This window comes from Protopterus annectens, chromosome 1.part1 (assembly GCF_019279795.1).
Source record: "Protopterus annectens isolate FY-2018-M chromosome 1.part1, PAN1.0, whole genome shotgun sequence".
NCBI classification, from domain to species: Eukaryota; Metazoa; Chordata; order Ceratodontiformes; family Protopteridae; genus Protopterus; species Protopterus annectens.
Genome location: NC_056726.1, coordinates 309,763,332 through 309,784,166, shown reverse-complemented (window position 1 = coordinate 309,784,166; position 20,835 = coordinate 309,763,332). Strand labels below are relative to the sequence as shown.

At 39.8% G+C, this 20,835-nt stretch overlaps 1 protein-coding gene across 5 annotated transcripts in view; it reads right to left on the bottom strand.

The window, feature by feature from the left end:
* Positions 1-20,835, bottom strand: part of ATP8B1 (ATPase phospholipid transporting 8B1) — a 1,573,644-nt gene that overhangs the window by 390,263 nt on the left and 1,162,546 nt on the right. For all 5 annotated transcript variants that reach the window (XM_044074782.1, XM_044074792.1, XM_044074774.1 and 2 more), the window contains 2 exons: positions 15,384-15,540; positions 2,036-2,224 (listed from right to left, as the gene is read on the bottom strand). In XM_044074782.1, the coding sequence (XP_043930717.1) occupies positions 2,036-2,224; positions 15,384-15,540 (346 nt within the window). The remainder of the gene's footprint in view (positions 1-2,035; positions 2,225-15,383; positions 15,541-20,835) is intronic.

Below are 20,835 nucleotides of genomic sequence, written 5' to 3'. Positions count from 1 at the left end.
GTTCTTTTAACCAAGCATGTCTTCGAATCACAGAACCTGTAAATGCGGCTCTACAAGAGGCCTCTAAAGAATCAAAACCACATTGCAGAGTAGGTTTTCCCCACCTGTTCAACTGCATGCAATAAATCCTGCATTTCTTTACAATCAGGAGCTTCTAAGCTTGCAAGCATTTTCTGTTTTAACTGAGCCATTAAATATTGTTGTTACTTAAGCATGTGAAACTGGCAATTTAAAGCTCTTACTGCTAAAGTTGCAGAAGTGTATACTTTCTTCCCCCATCTATCCAAAGCTCTGGAATCTCTGTCAGAGGGTACTGGATTTTTTGCAATGGAAGGCTTAACCCCTTTTGGACCTTGGGATATAGTTTCTGGATCAGCAGAAGAGTTTTTATAAATAAACTTGTGAGAGTCAGGGACTCTATATCTATCTGGCTTGGCTGGTGCAGGGTGCAAAGAATCAGGAGATAAACTGGATTCAGAGAACACATCATCCACAATATCTAGCACAAGCGGAACAGCCAGGGGCCTGTGCTGAGGCAATAAAAGGAAATCCCTGAGCCTTTTCTTGGATTCTGAGTAATCCTGACTTTCCCAGTGGAAATGCTCCCTCATGGTATGTAGTTTCCCCAAAAGAATAATCCTCAGGAGGAGAGGCTGAAGGGATAGATTCTTCAGCATCAGAGTCCTCATAGGGGGGTAGAGAGTATCCCTGGTCTGAAGAGGAATCAGAGGAAATGGAAACCTGATCAGAGGAATCATAGTCTGTATCCTGCCTAGGCCTTTTCTCAGGAGGGGGATGGGAACCCCTGATTAGAGTAATGAGGTCTTCGGCCATTTTAAACATCTGTTTCTTAGGCATGGAGGACTGTCCAGGAGAATGCTGTACTTGTTTCTTTATCTTTCATAGTACTTTTGTCTTGGCTGTTGTTTTAATGGTAAGTTGTGAAGGTCTGAAAAAACCCTCAGAAGCCGATGCCTGCTCAGCGGCTCCGGACCCATCTGAGGGATTAGTTTCCGTAGGCCCAATACCTTGTGTTTCCAGAGGCCTAGTTGTCTCCACGTGGGAGCCAGAGGGGCCTGTGGCTCTGAGGTAGTGGGTGTCAGGGGCTGCGAAAGCACCTCCCTGAGAACCAGCGAACTGGTGACTGGCCTAGAAGAGGTTTTGTCATTGATTTTGGACCTCGGATGCCTGTCTTCATCCTTGTCCTTGCGTTTTTTCGGTATTGCGGTAGTCGGTTGATCCGACGGCATAGTACAACTGAACCTTCGGCCAAAGTAGTGCAAAGCAAAATCAAAATGTCTTTTTATAGTGCGTTTGTTAAATCTAGCACAAAACCGACAACTAGTGATACCGTGATCAGGGCCTAGGCATGGAATACAGTAAGAGTGGAAGTCCTTATGAGGTGTATTTGCTTCCCACAAGAAATACAATTAACTTTTTCTGACATCGGTCTGAGGCAAGAAAAAAGTTTCCCCAACGGGGTACTTAGCTTTATTGAAGACTTCGGATCTGAAATTCGACTTCGAAAATCTCAGGAGTTGGCCGACCGGCACTTGCAAACTGCTTCTGCTTCGGGCACCGCGCCAGCAAGAAAGACTGAAGAAAATGGCGTCGGATGCATCTTGTATACCCCTGGCACACTGACGTCAGGGAAGAAGCGACAGCAACTGACGCTGGACCAAGACTTTGGAACTCTGGCCAACTGCGGGACCTCCTGACAGCAGGATAACCCAAGTGTAATGACTGCAGCAGTATAACACGAACATCTGCAACACGGATCTTTACTTACATCAGTGCAGGTGGAGGATGAAGCTACTGTACTGGCCAGCCTTTGTAATTTTTTAAGGGTTTGAACTAAAGTTTCACCAAACTTTTTGATATTTCTTTTTACCAAAGTGCAAGCTCATTCATACATACAGTTCATAGTTGACCTTCAATAGATTTTTACATGTAAACAATAATTAAAGGATCTTCAGAGTGAAAATTAACACTTCTAAATAGCAATTAAAAAGCAATATAAAACTTATGTGCTTACAGATGACAGACATTCGCTTCCTATCACTGTTGAAGTCAAGCATGGCCAAGGTTTCATAAGTCCTTATTGCCCCCATCTCACTTATGGTTATGGAGTTCTGTGTGCGTTTTAGAAAAACATAACCCAGGTTTCTAGCTGCTGTAACGAGAGCTTCTTCATCTGGAGATGCGGCCTGGTAGACTAACTCACCTGTTTAAAGAAAAAAGTATACCACCTTCAAATTATTTTATTTTTTATAATCAATAACAAGTATAAACGAACCATGTAAAACACCTATCAGACACACAAAAAGGTAAACAATGATCAAAATCTCAAAACACTGGAAGCACAGTACTTTTTAAATAAGCAATGCAATATGGATTTGATTAGATGTGATTTAAAGGAAAGTTAAATCGTAAACTCTTAAAAAGGTTATATACAAGTATGTAAGCATTCAATGAGAATGTAAACAATTAAAACAAGTAAAAAGAATGGTCGCTAGTACATATATTGTAAACATGGTCAAATGTACAGTTCTCAAATGCATAAAAAATAACTTCACACATTGCTACACATCTCAGATTACAAATCAAACCTAAATTCAAGTTATATTGATCTTATAACAAAATACAGCTATGTAAACTATGAAACAACCTAAAATATATAAAAAAAAAAAAACAGAAGCTATAACAGAACACGACTTAAACAGCTGCTCCTTTTGAATAAAAGCACAGATACAGAAAGAATAAATATTAAACACTGTGCTTTGCTGCCCTATAACCCTCCAAATTAGGGGGCTCAGTCTCCCACCACCTTATATCTAAGCATATTAAACTCCATGGTCCCAAAACCAGTAATGTGGTTCTTGAAAAAAGCAGCTGCACCTACATGATTACATGTTATATATGTATATGCATTTTTCAGTTCCAGATACTACATTTTGCCAGTTAGATTCATCATCACTCACCATGAGTTCCTCGAAAGACATTAAACTGTGATCTGATGGTATTCCGACCTGAAAAGAGTTAGCAGCTTCCCCAGAGCTGGTGAAACATACAGCACAAATTGTTGAAAACTCACCACAGCTGCATAGAACTAGTAATGTCACACTTGTGATAACTGCTCTCCACCCTTAATATGCAAGTGCTTCCACTTGTAGGCCTCTGCCAGCTAACAGAGATGATAAAACAGCCCCCCACCACCACCCAAAGCAGTGATGCTTGTAAAACCAGACTACTTGCCCATTTCAGTTGCCATTCCGAGCCTTGGATTTCACAAGGACTTTCCAGTAATTACCTGCCATTACACTAACATGTTGTCCCAGTCTTCCCCTAAAGATAGGTGAACAAGGAAGAGCCTTGTCATTCCTTTCCTTGCCCATACCACTTTCAACATGTGCCTGAGCTAACTGAATGTGGGATACCTGAGATCACAGTCAGGCTTCATCCCTCTATGCCAGCACAGCTAGCACCACAAAAATCTGAAAACACATTTACACAATAGCTTATGTTTCTGAGCTGTATTACTGTAACTAAACTATTGTTAGTACTATCAGACTTTGTCAATCTATAGATTTTGGGCAAGACTAGAAACCCCTTTTAAACAACATGCAGAATAATGTTGGAGGTGGAATAAGGTTTAAAATAAGGCAGAATTTGAATGAGCTATGTAATGTTTGACTGAATGACAATAGATAAGTGATGTATAATGTTTGCAACTAAAGCTATGTCAATATGGTTTGTTTTCATTTATATAAATGTACGACTGCCTATAAGTAATAACATAATAAAGATGATTCTGGTTTAAAAAAAAGACTAGAAATCCCTTTTTTCCCCACATTAGTCTTACAGTTCAAAAATGCATACTTCCAAGCACTAAGTCTGCTCACCATTTATTATCCAGTATTTTTTGTTAGAGAGAAGTGCACTTTTTTCATTCAAATTTCCCTTTACCAGTTCAAGTATTAGATTTTTTTGAAACACTGGTTTTGATCTTGTGGGAACTGTACACTCAACTCAATATTTTTGGGGCTTTTTACCACAGACATATTGTTGCAGTTATTTCATTTTGAAAATCAAAACTGAGCTTATATCTCTTCCTACATGCAAACATTTGCAGCAGATACAAGCAAAAATAGGATGCAAGAGTTGAACAGGCACTGCTGTAAATCTTTGTCTCTAGGTCTTGACTGAAATATACCAAAGTGGGCAAGAAGGATGCCTACAAGAAAAAAAAGACATGATAAAGATTGCAAGTGGATAACAGGCTTCCAGAAAAAAAAAGAAAAAAAGTAGTACTAGGCAACCATAGCACTGCAAATTGTGATTTACTTCCTACGTTATAATCATGGGTCCAGTTATAGAAAAATGGTAATGGCAACCCAGCAGAATCATTTATTTTTTGGAACAAGATGAATTGCAACAGCAGTGTTTAAGTTACGAGGGGAGGCTCACTCAAGAGAAGAGCTAGCTGCTTTTGTTGCAGAAATTCTCCTAGTGCACAGACTATCCAGTTGTAATGCTTATTCACTAAGTGACCATGATTAAGATAGATATGTGCAAGATAAATTAAATGGCAAACATATTTGATACTATATATACATTTGTTTTATCTCAGCAGAGTCATCTGTTCTGCTTAGGGAGTACTACTGATATACCTGCAAAGTTGGTGTGGTTGAAAAATATATAGACGGTACAGTGGATTTATGAAAACCGTGACTAAACAGACAGTTGACACACTATACATTTGGGCTACTCGAACGTATACTGGTCAGAAACCAAAGAGGCAGAAGCAACAGTACCAGTTTGGACTGTAGAAACTTAAGTGCAGGGCTGAGTTGAGTACCTCAGATGTATACAGCAAGCAATGAAGTGCACAGAGTGGTTTACTTGGCAGCAGGTTACTCTACTTATCCAGTGCCAGCGTAGCAGAACTAAAAAAATTGTTTCAGTGAGAGCATAAGTCTTGTACAATTAGGTCAACATGATACTAGTGGCAGACTGCTATTTCTAGCAAACTACCTGGACTGAAGATCCTAAACTTTGGGACTTAAAGCCACCTGATATGCCCTAGTAGTGGATGCCTGATGACCTTGTTGGTATGGCACACATTCCTAGGGTCAGGGGAAATCTGACAATACAGGTCTCTCCAACTTTTATCAAGCAGGCTATAGCCTTCCATCTAGATGTAGACTGACTTTGTTGGATTTGCTTAGTACATAAACACTGCTATAGCGATTTCCTCCAAGCTCAGTACAGTCTCATTTTAGCATGATGCTCAGAGGGTTTACCCTCCAAAAGCATTGCAGACGTTTGCCAAGTAGCAGAGTTTATGGATGTGAAGGCCAGCAAATATCACACTTCAGCAGATGGGCAGGACTAACTGGGAAGGGGGGAACCAGGGAATTAACTAGTGGATAAGCAGTCCAAACAAAAAAAGCCAAACCCGGTGAGGCCATGAGTCAATTGCATCACTCTAGGCAACATTATACCTTTGAAAAAGTAAGGGAGGTTATGGAAAGTTCATTATCTTCTTTCCAACATGCTTTTCTCTTGTTTTGAGAAGACGTTTTTTTATTACTGTTATTGCTTGTGTGGTGTCATTAATAACAGTTTTCCATTCAGTGAGGCAGATGGTTCCTTCCTGATAAACCTTCTGTGCAAGACCTGCACACTGCAGTTCCTTAAATTATTCATTAGTACGACAGAGCTGCCAACAAAGTCACTACCTGTATGGTACAACAGGGCACCCAGAGGTTTGTGATGGCAAGGAGGGTTGGTAATGGGAAACAATTACACAGAAATATCCAGTTTGAATACAGATATGGACCAGTTGGCTTATCTGGATTGCCCATTTCCGTACTGACTGGATAATCTGTAAAGATCCTACTTAAATATCTCTTCTCAAATACCTACTAAGAAATGCCTTATGCTATCCAGGCATTCTTTAATACCATTACAGCTTTCTTGAACTTGCAAACTTTTCAGGCAGGTAATCTAATCAAGCAGTTTCAATGAAAAAGAAATGTGCTTATATTTCACCTGTATCATGATATCAACCTTACGTATTCAAACTGTGCTCTATTGTTTTCATAATATTTTTTGTCTTTAAATATGTTAAACATGTGGACTCTGTGGATTGGTCTAAGGCACTGTATTGCTTCTGTAATATCCCTCAGTATGCAGAGTCTTCTGCCTTCAAGACTTCAGGCATAGCTCCCAACCTTCCATCTCCAAAATGAGGAACACTAGCCCTCATAATGTGGAACAAATGGGCAAAATGTGGAACCGATACTAATGGCTTACTAACAACTTCAACTAGGAAGGCTGTAGGATGGTTAAAATATGCTGTTTTTACTTATAAAGAAGATCTTTTAATGAATTAATATGATTCATTTCTGTTTACCATAGATTTCACTTAAAAAAATTCCTAACACTGAATGTGTGGCAGAGTCTTTTAATGTGGAACATTGAGGAACTTTGAGGAACATGAATTTTTTAAGACCCCAAATGAAGTACGTTCCTCGTAATAAGGTACACTTGAAAGATATGACTTCAGGGTATCCACAAGATTACTCTAGATAAGGTTTCACGAGGTAATAAGAGACATTAGAGAATGGGCTTATGGTACATCAGTACCCTGAATGGAGAACGAGCATTCTCCAGCAGGGTATTAATGTACAAGTAATGCCCAGTGAAATACAAGTCCACCACTTCACGGCAGCATATCAAGCCACCGTGGAGCTCGAACTGAGAAAGACAGAATGGTCGCCATTATTTTATGCTCTCTAAGCAGTGCTTTTGCTGTTTAGTGAGTGAGTGTAAAATAAAAGTAAAATAAAAAAAAAGTGTGTGTTGTGTGAAAGTGTATGCCTGTATGTGTGTAAGAGAAATCGGTTCAGCTGCTATTTTACACTGGCTAAGCAATGTTTCTGCTGTTTAGCGAGTGTAAAATAAAAAGCGTGTATGTGTATGTGCCTGAGTGTGTCTGCCTGCATGAAAGCAAGAGAGAGATGATCGTGTGTGTCTGTTTATGTTGCTGTCTGCTTGTGTGAATGAATACGTGCATGAAAGCAGGAGAGTGTGTGTGAGAGAGAGGGGGGAGGGAGAGAAAGTGAAGAGTGGCGAAAGACCATACCTCTCAGCATACCTCTAAAATCACTTAGTGCAAGAAATCTGGACAAAGACCTAAAAATAGGGGCAGATATTAAATATTGCTCTTATAAACTTAGAAAGATGCTAGAGCAAGAGGGATTGTTTTAACATACATTTTCTGAAGGAAGTCTGAAACTCAAAGGTATGCTACTTTTTTTAGCAACTTCAGCCCTCAGATCATCCCAGTAAATTGCAAGAAAACAACTTTTTATGATGAACAGATCAAAAATATGAGCCAAAAATCTGGACAGTTGAGAGGTATGCCTCTCAGCACAAATAATAGGGAAACAAAGGGCTGAAAATAGGGATGGATTTTAATAATTGCTCTTATAAACTTAGAAAGTTGCTAGAACAACAGGGTTTTCATTAGCATGCATTTTTTTTTCTGAAGCAGAGGTGTGTGTGTGCGAGCGGGAGAGATGACTACTGGCAGCAGCAACAGCAGAGGTTTACAAACCTCTGCATCTTTCAGCTGAAGAAATCTGAATAAAACCTAAAATAAAGGGGAACAAAGGCTGTAAAATAAAAAAAATATTGCTCTTATAAAATTACAAAGCTGCTAAACTAAAGGAAATCTGAAACTCAAATGTATGTCATTACATAGTAACTTCAATCTCCAGTGACTGTCAACCAAACGATTTAGGAGTAAGGGACCAAAAAATAGGGTAAATAAACTGGTTACTTTAAAATGTTACATTTTAGCTGTAAAATGATTCTTTCAACACCATTAACATACTACAGCAAGTTTGAAACATTAGGCGGTAGAATATTTTACGTCAAAAATATACTAAAAAAATATATAGCGATAAAAAATGTATATACAAGTAAAACACAACAATCTTACAGAGAAGCCCATTCTCTAAGCGCAATAATGCCCTCCAGGGTGTGTGTTGATGTGTAATTAATGCCCTTCCAGGGGTGTACAGGCCCTCCGCCTGCAGCATCAGGCCTCATAACACCCCTGACTGGACATTAAACATTAACACATCCTGTCGGGCATTACTGCTTGCTTAACTTCTTGCTATATGGTGATGCCTCGCTGTCCTCAGTATCCAGTACAAGCACAATACTTGGTTTTAGATGACTGGATAACATTACATTGGTCCTTTTGCCTTTGCTACTGCTGCTGTTTGTTTCTCTTTTTTTAGGTTACAGCCTTTCAGATCATGCACTATTTGCACTAAACTGAAGCTGCCATCCTTTACTGTCAAGTCCCTTTTCAAGCTTTATACATCTTCTTATGGACCCACTCTGCTGCATCTCTTTGGTCATCAGCAAAACAATGTCTTTCTTACAAACCTTCCACAATGTCAGTAATGCAGACACAGTGAGCAGAGTCCATCACTACTGCTGCACCCTGTATTACCTTACTGACAACTGACATTTCATTCAAGTCAACTCTTTACTAACAACCACAGTGGCTTACCATAAAAAGAAAGAAAATGAAGGGCCCAGTAATGACACTGCAATAGTCACCCAGTTAACCACTCCCTACTCATCGTTTTACACATTCTTCACCCCAATACCCACTCAAAGTCTAATCTGCTCACAAACCTTATGCAGCATCACAAAAGTTTCTTGCTAAATGTTAAATAGGGCACATGCCTAGATCCTTTACCATCTACTATCTTGGATATTCACTGAAGGGATTTTATTTATATATTTTGTTTAATCATTTGTTAGCTAGGATAATCCTGTGATCCAGGACGAATTTCAGCCTCAGGTTTGGATACACATCTTAAATGTGTTGCACAATTATGTCAACCATAACAGATGCTGAGTAATGTCACTGTTGTACTAGTATTCATGGGAAATGTTAAAATAACTGCAGGTGACATTCACTTGACCAGTCAGACTCCAAGAGCTCCATGGATATTGTAAGCATGGGCTAGTCCCTTCCCCAATGAGATACAAGGCTGCATCCCCCCCAAAAAGTGCAATCTGTCTATCGTCTACACCACCTTTACTTTTTTGGGGTCAGTGAAGCAATAGGGCTATACCCAGTGAAAAAAGATCCCCCACTGATCTTTTTCACTTATTCTTTTTTTATCTACGTATATGTCCCAGTAAAATATTGGGGGAGTATTTCTTCTGCCTTTCTGCTTGCTCTTAGTTCCAAGTTAACAGCATAAAGAAACCATCACCAACCTTAGCTGAAATGGCACCCTAGGCAAAGTAGTGCTCTGGTGCCTCTTAAGCCCCACCCACACCATACTCAAGGAACACCCCTATTTGAGCCATGCCCACAGGTAAGTCAGTCCCACAAAAGCCACTCCAGTTATTTCATTCAAATTTTTAAATGCATAAAAAAATTAGTGAACGCCTTGTCATACTGTAACAAAAATATCTTGTAATGTAGTTGCATCGCTGCATTAGAAAGAAAGCGGTGATTTGTACTGCACATAATTTATAATTAAACAGACCTGACAGCCTAGAATGACTAATTTAAAACTATCAAGAAAAGGAATGGTAATGACTTCATGAAACAGCCCACTGTACATCTATCTCTACACCAAAACCATCAAGAAAAGGAATGGTAATGACTTCATGAAACAGCCCACTGTACATCTATCTCTACACCAAAACTATCAAGAAAAGGAATGGTAATGACTTCATGAAACAGCCCACTGTACATCTATCTCTACACCAAAACTATCAAGAAAAGGAATGGTAATGACTTCATGAAACAGCCCACTGTACATCTATCTCTACACCAAAACTATCAAGAAAAGGAATGGTAATGACTTCATGAAACAGCCCACTGTACATCTATCTCTACACCAAAACTATCAAGAAAAGGAATGGTAATGACTTCATGAAACAGCCCACTGTACATCTATCTCTACACCAAAACTATCAAGAAAAGGAATGGTAATGACTTCATGAAACAGCCCACTGTACATCTATCTCTACACCAAAACTATCAAGAAAAGGAGTGGTAATGACTTCATGAAACCAGAAGCCCACACAACAGGTATTTCTAAACCACTGCCTTTTTTAGAAGTGTCTACATCACTATGAATCAAGCATTTTTAGCTTAATCACGCTTACCTACTGCAATTGTGTCAGATAGGAAAGGGGAAGCTTGCCAAATGAATTTCACCTTTGATGGAAAGAACAATGCTCTACACAGGACTCAAACCTCTCAACCTCTTTGAGCAAGAAATCTGGACAAAGCTATAAAAAGTGGGACAAAGGCCCAAAAAATGGGACAAGTTTTAAATATTGCTCAAACTTAGAAAGCGAGTAACAGGTTTTCCATTAACATGAATTTTCTGAAGGATATACTCATGACTGTCATTTTCTAACTTCAGTCTTTAATGATTGGCCACAAAACCACAATTTTATGAAAAAGATAAAAAATAAGGCAAAAATCTGGACATTCTGTGGAAATATTGACACCAGATACAAGCCGGTTGCAAAATGGCTCTAGCGTGACACAGTCATTGAGCACTTTGGAAATGGTCACCTTGTTACATAGCGTAAACTGATCAAAGTAGCAATTTCCACAAAAACTCAGTCACACATCTTCCACTTCAGTACAATTACACCACTGAGAATGCAGGCTGGCAATATTCAATGCGTTTGCCTAGAATTTGCTTACAGAAATTAATTTTGCATCAAACCTGCATTAATTTACCTACATGCAGTGCATGCAAGCATCCCAAAAAATGCCATTTCTCTACGTCCGTTCTGAGCAGACTGCTTGGTTCTGCCTCAGTACGTCTTTGTGCAAATTCAATCACTCCAGATGCGTTACAAGTACAGGCAGAGACAAGTGGTCAAAACAAATCCAGACATTCTCATCATCCTAACAAAATGCATAGCAACCTTCCCCTCCTCCTGATTTACAGTAGCTTACACTTGAAGACAAACGGTAAAAACAAAACAAATCCAGACATAGATCACAGAATCCAGCACAATGCTTAGTAACCTCCCTCCCTCCTCCCAGTTACAGCAGCTTACACTTTTGGGCATCTTACTCGGATAAATGAACCTGAATGTTGTCTTCATCTTATGTTATTTTGTAAGTAGCTCTACAAACCTGGTAGACAGGGAATTACAGTCTTGTTATTGGCAGGGGTTTTAACTGTGTGCTTAATTCTTGGGCAAATGGTAACCTGACCGTGTATGGGCTGATGGTGACACCACTCTGTGCAAAAGTAGTAACAGACTGTGTGATGTTGCATCTCTGATAACCTGATACCACTTTTCACGTGCCATTTATTCAGTTTTGTCCCACGTTGGGTCTACAAAACATTTGCAATTTACACTGGAGACCAAAAATCTGAAACTGTAGCAGTACAGGTATTAATGCAAAAGCTCTTAAAGTAAAGTATAAGTGTTTGCCTTTGGCTGGATATTTGTAAAAGTAGGAAAACAAATTCCACAACAACAAACCATCCTGGGCAAATGGTAGAAAAATATCAATAGCTTTCCTTCACACACCTCGGTCATAAATAGATCTGCCATCCAAATGCATTGGTAGCCCCTAGACCAAAACTGTAGTAAGCCTAGCCATTCAAATAGCCTAAATTATGTCCAATAAATAAGTCAAATACTAAGATAAAAACATGCTTCCGTCATCAGAAATACTCTTGTCAGAAATACTGTGTGAGCAAATGGGTGTAACTAAGGAAATGGATTCTGCTGATCTGGGACACAGGATCTGAATTGCCTAGACATAGTAAGGTTTACTGCCTGCCAAAAAAGCAATTACTAAAAAATGGAAATCAAAGTCTAAACCAACTGTATTTGAAAGTGCTGAATATTTTAATAGTTAAAGGAACCAGAAGTGGGATCTTTAGAAATGGGTAGGAGCAAGTTGTATACAAAAAATGGAAATTTCAGGAATAATGGATACAGAATAATGTTTTGGAGTGAGGTTTAAGAGAAGGTAAGAATAGAGAAATTTATATATTAGACTGATGACAGTTACACACAGGAAATGTGATGTATAATGTTTGTAACTGCAAACATGTTGATATGGAATTTCTTTTATATAAATGTATTTTTGCCCAAGTCTTAATTCAAAGAATGATGTTAAGTCATCTAATTCACTAAGTGGAGTGATCCTTCAACTATACCCCATTATACATGGTCAAATTGGAGAAACCAATCAACCAACATGTTTTTAAGATGTGGAAGGAAAGTAATGTTTACAAAGGAAACTATGCATGTAGAAAACAAGATTATTACATAATGATAATTAAGAGAAGCAAAAAATGTCACCTGAATCTAGAACGGTTGGCCAGCGGTGGCACTGTATTACCTCTGCCCACGAAGTAAATACAATAAATTCAATATAGGACTTCCCAAGGAGCTCTGACACCAATGCAATTTAAAGAGCAGAGGACGACGACCCTTCAGGTTCTTTGCAATGTTATCCTACTGCTGTCACAAATGCAGATATAAACTTTGCCTTTACTCACTCAAAACCATTTAGACTAGGTCATACAAAATTTAAAATATTGTTATATTTTTATTCATCTATTTAACATTTGTTTACAGGGGAAGCCTGACTGGGAAAGTTTGCCCATTTTCAGCGAAGGCATGGGAGAAACGCTCCACATAGCACCATAAGAGTCAGCATTTTAAGTAATGAAAATCAGATAAATTATAGTAATAAAATCACATAACACATTATCACAGTTCAAGTTCATAATACAGCTTTACAGGATCACACAGTAACACATTTTGGCAGTTTCACATAACAATCTTGTAGTGTCTCAGAGATGCAATGGCTTAATATACAATGGAGTAGTATCTATGCTAATGTTCATTATGCGTTACACTCACACATTATATATAATGGAGAAAAGTGAAGTACAGAATACCGGAGTTGTGAAACAGTTTGATCCTTCACAAAAAATGGCTGAATGGCAATGAGACGGGAAAAGTTCAGAATAGCTGAATATTCGTCTGAAACAGAAATGATCAAGCAATGACCAGTTAACTGCAACACACTCCTGGATATCTTAACACCATTCTTGAACACACACAAAGATCAATGCAGAGAAGCAGAGTTGATTTGAGCTAGAGTGGTGTTCAATGGCAAGCCAAAGAGAGTTTTTTACTATGCTGCTTACCACTAGCCACCAGGGATTTTTTTTAAACACTGCAAGAGCTTTAAAAGAAAAACTCCTAAAATCAATAAATGAAATAAAATAAAAATAAATAAATAAAAAAGGCAACCAGTCAGGCAGGCATAATAGTCCATAGCATACCTCTCAAGTGTACCTCACATGGGATCTTAAAAAAGTTCCTGTTCCTCTAAGTTCCACATTGAAAGGGTCTGTCAAATAGATATTCAGTGTTAGGAATTTTTAACTGATATCCATGGTAAACAGAAATGAATAATCTTAATTCATTAAAAGATCTTTATTACAAGTAAAACCAGCATGTTTTAACCATCCTATAACCTTCCTAGCTGAAGTTAATAAGCAGTTAGTATGTGTTCCACATTTTGACCATTTGTTCCACATTATGAGGGCTATTGCTCCTCATTTTGGAGATGGAAGGTTGAGAGTTATGGTCCATAGTCCCCAAACTAGCTGAATGGCATATGAATACATTGTAGTTTTCCTCCTCTTTAAATGCAAAAGGCATTTTTGTCTTACCCAGTGCACTGTTGATACTGGCAGAAGAGGAATAACCCCCCTGCATAAGGTTTGATGTCTCCACAAAAAAAGTGATCATTTTAAATTCACCTTGCTTCCATTTGAAACGGAAGACATTCAAGATGTAGTCAACACCATGGACCTAGACTCTGGAAAGGGTTTGTAAGCGCATAATTTAATATTAAAAATACTCACTGTGAGGGGGATAGCAGTTTTAGGGGCTCAAGGATACACCGAGTGTTGGATCCAGCTTGGGATATTTGAATGTGTTTGGGTCTGAGAAAAGTTTAAAGAAAATAGTTTTCTTTGCTGTTTGACTCATCCAGCTTTGGCAGAAATAAACTTGTGAAATTATGCAATTTAGCTATGTAACCAACTAACTTCTAGGACTTTCTCATGCTACAGGTAGTCCAAAGCTCTATCAGTATTCTACTTTGTATTGCTCCTGCATGTGAAATAGTTATGTGAGTTTTAATGTTTAGAATTTTCATAGATCTCACTTTAAATATTTTTGAAGTGCCTTGTTATAGAACTATCAAGTCAGCCATGCTATCATTACATTCTCATCTTTTCATTGCTACATATTACATCCAGTGCCGTGTTTCTGCAACTGCTATAATAGATTCAGGCCATTGCTTGTGTGGCCATGTTTTTAACAAACTGGAGAACTGTCATGTCAGCAGCACCAGTGAAGAGCTTTCACATCCTTCTGGAACTTTGGTCATTGTAACTAGTTGGAAATGATTCCGTTTGACTGCGTGCGGCTTCTGTTTGAGTAGAATAGGACACTGGTACTCTGCTGCCATGGGCATTTCCAACTCGGCTATTTGTGATTCCTTGGCTTTGGTTATTTTTATTTTCATCATGATGCTGTGAATTTAACTTTACTTTTGCTTGTGGTCTCTCTGGTTCAGTGTTTGCAGACATTTGATTACTACAGCCTGCTGCTGTTTTTCATTAACTTTGGGATCTTCTGCAGACTCCTTTAGAATTCTGATGCATCTACGGCTAGAACGTCTGGGTATACCATCCCTTAGCAAATACAACTTAAGTCCTCTGGTTGTCTGCCTATATATTCTAATTGCAACTTCTGCAGTAAACTTTTTGCATTGGTAACTCCAGTTTATAACATTTGTCTGCAGCTGATACAGGCTTTCTTTAAGAATTTTTGTGAAACCACTTTTACATTAAAAATTGCATTTGTAATTATTCATTTTACATTTATGTAATTTGCTGTGGTGTTACTTCAGTGAATTCTAGTGTGTATTTGAATAATTTTATTTATATTCAAGTGTTTTTGTTTTGCTGCACTTCAAAATTACACTTCTGTAAAGTACTTAGGACTAAAGAAGCTAAAGTTACAATGTCACACATTTTGTAAAACACTTTCTAAATATCAGGCAGAAGTTGAAGACACTGCCTGATCATAAAATAACAATGAGCTGGAAAATCTCAGATTTGAATGCACGTGCATAATCACCAAAAAGCTAGCTATGCCTAGTGAATCTTATCGGTTATAAAAGTGAATGCAGTTCTAATTGGATGGTCAGCATAGAAAGTTAAGCCAGATATGGTTGTCACAATATGAAAACTTACCATCCTTTTGCTCGGCCATTACAGTGTGACACAAAGCAAGCAACTTGAAGAATTCCTTAATATCTGGATCTTTTTCTGACTTTACACAATTAATTAAATAATGATCATGGAATGTAAGTTTGTTATCAGCGTACTGGTTCCATGAAAGATCTGCTGCCTGAAATGTGAAAAAAAAAGGCATTAGAAAGTGAGTTCAGTACTGAAACATCAGCTACTATAAGCTACGACAAATCAGCTATCTTGTCTCACACTACCAAAACACGGCAGTTAGTAACGCTAATACCAAAGACTTTACAAGTCAGCTGGGTTCTCAAGAGTTATGAAACAGCAAAACTTGCTTTACTAGAAAGGCTCACCCAGACTCTGCTACACTTTGCTGTGAGGGAATGGTTAGTTTGCTTTTTATTTGTTGTATTACTTTATTGCCTTCTGTTTTGAATACTGTGATTTGTTTTATTTACCTTGTGTTTTACTTGCATTTTCCTTTCAACTGCATATTAAAACTTGGAGAGACCACAAGGTCTGTGACTCAGGCAGAAATTATTTTCCCCACCCTCTCACCCGGTTACTGTAGTGTTCTTAAACATCACCATCTTTCTAGTTGCCCTCCCCTTATGTTAATTTGATGATGCATCTCATTTCCTCTCTGTTTTTACTGGCTTGTGTGAGCTAGCACAAAATAATAATTTTGTGAAATCACTCCCCTTCAACTATTAAATTTATTGGCCATCCTACTGTATTACATAGTACCAAAATACAAAAATGACCACCCCCTTTCACTCTATCTTGCTGTTTTAAAAGTAGTGGCTCTCCACTAAAACTACTTTTTAGACAGGCAAAACTTAAATTTATCTACTTTCACATCTAACTTCTCTAGTGCACACTGCAGGGTTTAGGATAAACCATTTTTTCATCTTACCTTTAAGCATCCCTGTGACTAGCACTTGCTTTAAAACCTGCTGGAAAGCACTAGGAAGTTTTAAAGTAATACAAGCACTCAACTCTCGTTGTTAATGAGGAGAAATTAATCATTGGTACTAAACAGCCTATAATTGCAAAGTACCTTGCTAAGGTAAGGGAAAACGGCTCTTGTACTTCATAAAAAAGCACCAAACCAGGCATGTCCAATAGTCAGCTTCTGGTGATTTCTCATGTCCACCTGATGAATCTGGGCATACTGGGGCAATGCAGCAATTGCCTCATGAACACAGACAACCCTTCTCCTCCTACCACCCAACACTACAACCTGCGAGAGATGCACTTACATAGCCAAACTGGATGCAAAGCTCTCTCCACCCAAGATTGTGCTAGACAGTCAAGAGGAGAAGGTTAACACCCGCACTACACCTCAAACAGCACATAGCCCTTCTAAACTCACACCACCAACACCCAACACATAGCAACACTAAATCCACATATGTGGATTAACATTAACCTGCCCAAGCAACAAGGACCTCTGAAGTTGAAAAGCAAACCAACATCAATCATAACAAAAGTGTCACCTGGTGTTAGTTGCACCTGGAGAAAGGTAAGGTAAGACTGCAATCCAAATTGTAGCTTGCTACAGATCCCCCACCATGACCCACGATTCTCACTACACCTTTCTAAACATACTGAAAATATTAAGATACAACCAAACACCCGAATACTGGGTGATTTTAACTACCCTGCCATTAACTGGGAAAACTACTCATGTACCAACACCTTTGCCCAACGGTTCTTGGAATTCATAAATTCCAATGCCCTGGATCAACTAATCCTTAGTCCCTCCAGGAGCTCCAATATCCTAGACCTGGTCATTACCAACATGGGAAACCTACCACCCTAGAACACAAAAAAGGAAAGAAACTAAGGGTAATGCTGCTCAAGGCCAGAAGTCTCAACCTCAAGATGCACGCACTCGAGGCCCTTCTCAGTATGGAGAACATAGATGTCTGTGCTGTGACTGAAACCTGGTTCAAGGCTCCCGAGAGCACCCTGGCATTATCAGGCTTTACCTCATATCATGCGTTCTGGCCCCAAAATCCTGACAACACCAAGACAGGAGGGGGGGGTGTCTATATTCATAAAGAACACCCACACCTCAAGGTTGGTGGCAACGCACGATGCATCGGAGACCATCCAGGTGCAATTAACCATAGCCAAGACCGCTCTGCAATTTGTAGCATGTTACAGGCCACCCTCTCAATCTCAGGAACCTCACATAGCATTCCTGAAAACACTGGAGGGGATAAATGTATCTCCAAACACCATCATACTAGGTGATTTCAACTACCCGAATATAGACTGGGATCACTACTCAAGCCCCAACACTCTAGCCCAAAGGTTTTTAGAGTTCATAAACTCAAATGCCATGGAACAACTAGTCACCATCCCCACAAGAGGAGATAACATACTAGATCTCATCATCACGAACATGGGGTCACAATGTTCAACACCAGAGGTATACCCTTCACTGGTGAGATCAGACCATAAACTAATCTCACTGGAAGTCCACATCCCACCCCCACCTGAGATAAAAAAGACCACAGTGAAGAACTTCTCAAAAGCCAACTTTACACTTCTAAAGGCTAGTGTGGTCTCTTTTAAGGTCCCCGAGACTGCGGAAACCATTACTCAAGTCGCTGAATCACTTACAAATGCCTTCTACCAGCACCTGCAGGACTGCATGGATGAGGCAATCCCAAACAAAACAAAGACACTTTGTACCAAAGGTAAGTGTCCAGTTTGGTGGACCCCAGACATAAACAAGCTCTACAACAAAAGGAGGCAGTTACTACAAGATAGAGCAAAATCCTTAAAAGGGAAAACACCCTTGATCATTATAAGTAAAAAACTAAGATCTCTCATAAAATCATCCAAGGCAAATTTTGAAAGAAAAGTCGCTAAGGACTCGAAGGACAATCATAAGGCCTTCTTTAGCTATGTTAGAAACCTGGGAGGAAACTCCCAGATATGCTCAGAATTAGTTCAAAATATGTAAAAATCACTGAACCTACAGACATTGCCAACATACTGGCTGACAGGTTCAGTGCAAACCCTCCCCAAAAGGTGAGATATCTATACCAGAGAATTATAGCCCCCCAAACATCTCTAACGCTCAGGTGAGAACTGCTCTCTCCAAGGCAGAAAACACAGCATCCATGGGACCTGATGGTGTCCCCGGATGTGTGCTCCACGAACTCAATGAGGAATTAAACCAACAGTTAGGGCAGCTGTTTAATCTTAGCCTCACCTCAGGATACGTGCCTAAGGAGTGGCGTACGGCAACTGTGGTCCCACTTCACAAAGGCGGTGCCTCCACCGACCCGGGAAATTACTGTCCCATCAGCTTGACAAGCTTGATCTGCAAAGCCATGGAGAGGATCATAATGGAACTCATAAATAAAGACATAGGAGACTTGCAGACTTTGGATCTGACCCAGTTTGGCTTTGTCAAGGGCAGATCATGCCTTTTAAACCTGGTTGACTTTTTTGAAACAGTCACCAAGGCCATTGATGAGGGAAAGGCAGTCCACACAGCCTACCTCGACCTGGCAAAGGCTTTCAACACAATACCCCACTCAGGTATCATTGAAAAACTCAGCTTAAATGTAAACCCATACGTCACAAGATGGGTTGCAAATTGGCTAAGTGACAGAACCCACAGGGTCAGAGTTGCTGGCGCCATGTCAGACTCAAAGCCTGTCACAAGTGGTGTCCCACAGGGCTCAGTCCTGGGCCCTCTCCTGTTCGGCATCTACTTTTCAGAAGTACAAGCAAACACAGGAGGATTATGGCTGACAAAATTTGCAGATGACTGCAAACTGGGCGCCATAGTTGAGAACACATCTGACACAGATATCCTTCAGAAGGATCTTATAGAAACGGAAAACTGGTGCCGCCAAAAAATGCATAGTCATACCCTTCGGGAAAAACAAGGTTACCCCTAGCTACCATATAGGCGGCAACCCACTAAGCACAGAAGAGGTTATCAGGGATCTGGGTACCCAGGTTGACAGTAACCTTTCATTTGACACTCACGTTGCCAAAGTAGTTAGGAAGACCTTCTACATTGCCCACCTGATCATGAAGGGATTCACATCTAGATCAAGGGAAGTCATCGTCCCCCTGTACTCATCACTCATCAGACCAATGATTGAGTACAATGCCCCATTCGAATGTATCTGACATGACACCTGCAGCAACTGGAAAGGCCCCAAAAGTTCCTCACCAAAAGGATAAAGGGTCTCAAAAATATGTCCTATGCTGCCCGACTGAAGGAACTTCAGCTCTATTCAGTCGCTCACCGCCTGCTCAGAGGTGACCTGTGCCTGACATACAAGGCCATGTCCAACCCAGAATTGATGAACATGCTTCACCTCAAAAATCTAGCTCCCTCAGATCTACAAGGGCGGATGTCCTAATCCTTGACACGGTTATTAATAGGACGTGCTGGAGGGACAGATTCATCACCCAGAGACTCCCTATGCTGTGGAACAAAATCCCGGTACATGTGAGGCAGAGCACCTCGCTGGCTTTGTTCAAGAGAAATCTTGACCAATGGATGGGAGATCGCAGATATACCCCAGGGATTATCTCAGTGTCACTGCTTGACAGAGGCACAGCAAAATAATGGGCATAGTATCCTCCAAACTAAAGGGGTGGCGAAAGCCACAAAACTCTGGGCTAGGCTTATAAATGCCCTTGGGCAGATAGCCTAGTATGAACCTATGATGCTCCACACCTATAGGTCAACCCCCTCGTTGGTCAGGTCAGACCATAAGCTTATCACCCTTGACATCCACATCCCACCCACACCCCCCCAAGTAAGGAAACCTCCGTAAAAAACTTCTCCAAAGCCAACTTCATGCTACTCAAGTCAGAAGTGACAAACTTCATGACACCCATGCAGACGGGAACTGAAAGTTGAACTGCTGAATCCTACACTAAGGCACTGTACAAGCACATGCACTTGTGCATGAATCATGCCATCCCCAATAGAACAAAGAAGCTCTCCTCCAAAAAAAGGAAGCCAATCTGGTGGTCCCTTGCCATAAAAAAACTTTACAACAAAAGGAAGAAACTGTTGCAGAAAAGAGGAAAATCCCAGGATGAAAAAACTCCCTTACCAGCCTCAGTAAGAAGCAGAGATCCCTCATAAAATCCTCCAAAGCTAGTTACAAAAATAAAATTGCCAAAGATTCCAAAGACAACCACAAGGCATTCTAAAGCTATGTCAAGAATCTAAATGGCAATGTTCAGAAATGTTCTGAGCTACAACAGAATGGTATTAAATATACTGATCCAGAGGATATTGCCAATATCCTGGCAGATCGATTCAGTGCAAACTTCACCCCCTAAAGGGCCCATCTCAATACCAAATGATTGCATAATTCCGGTAATAACAGCCACACAGGTAAAAAACACACCTTCCAAAGCTAAGAATACAGCATCCATGGGACCAGACGAC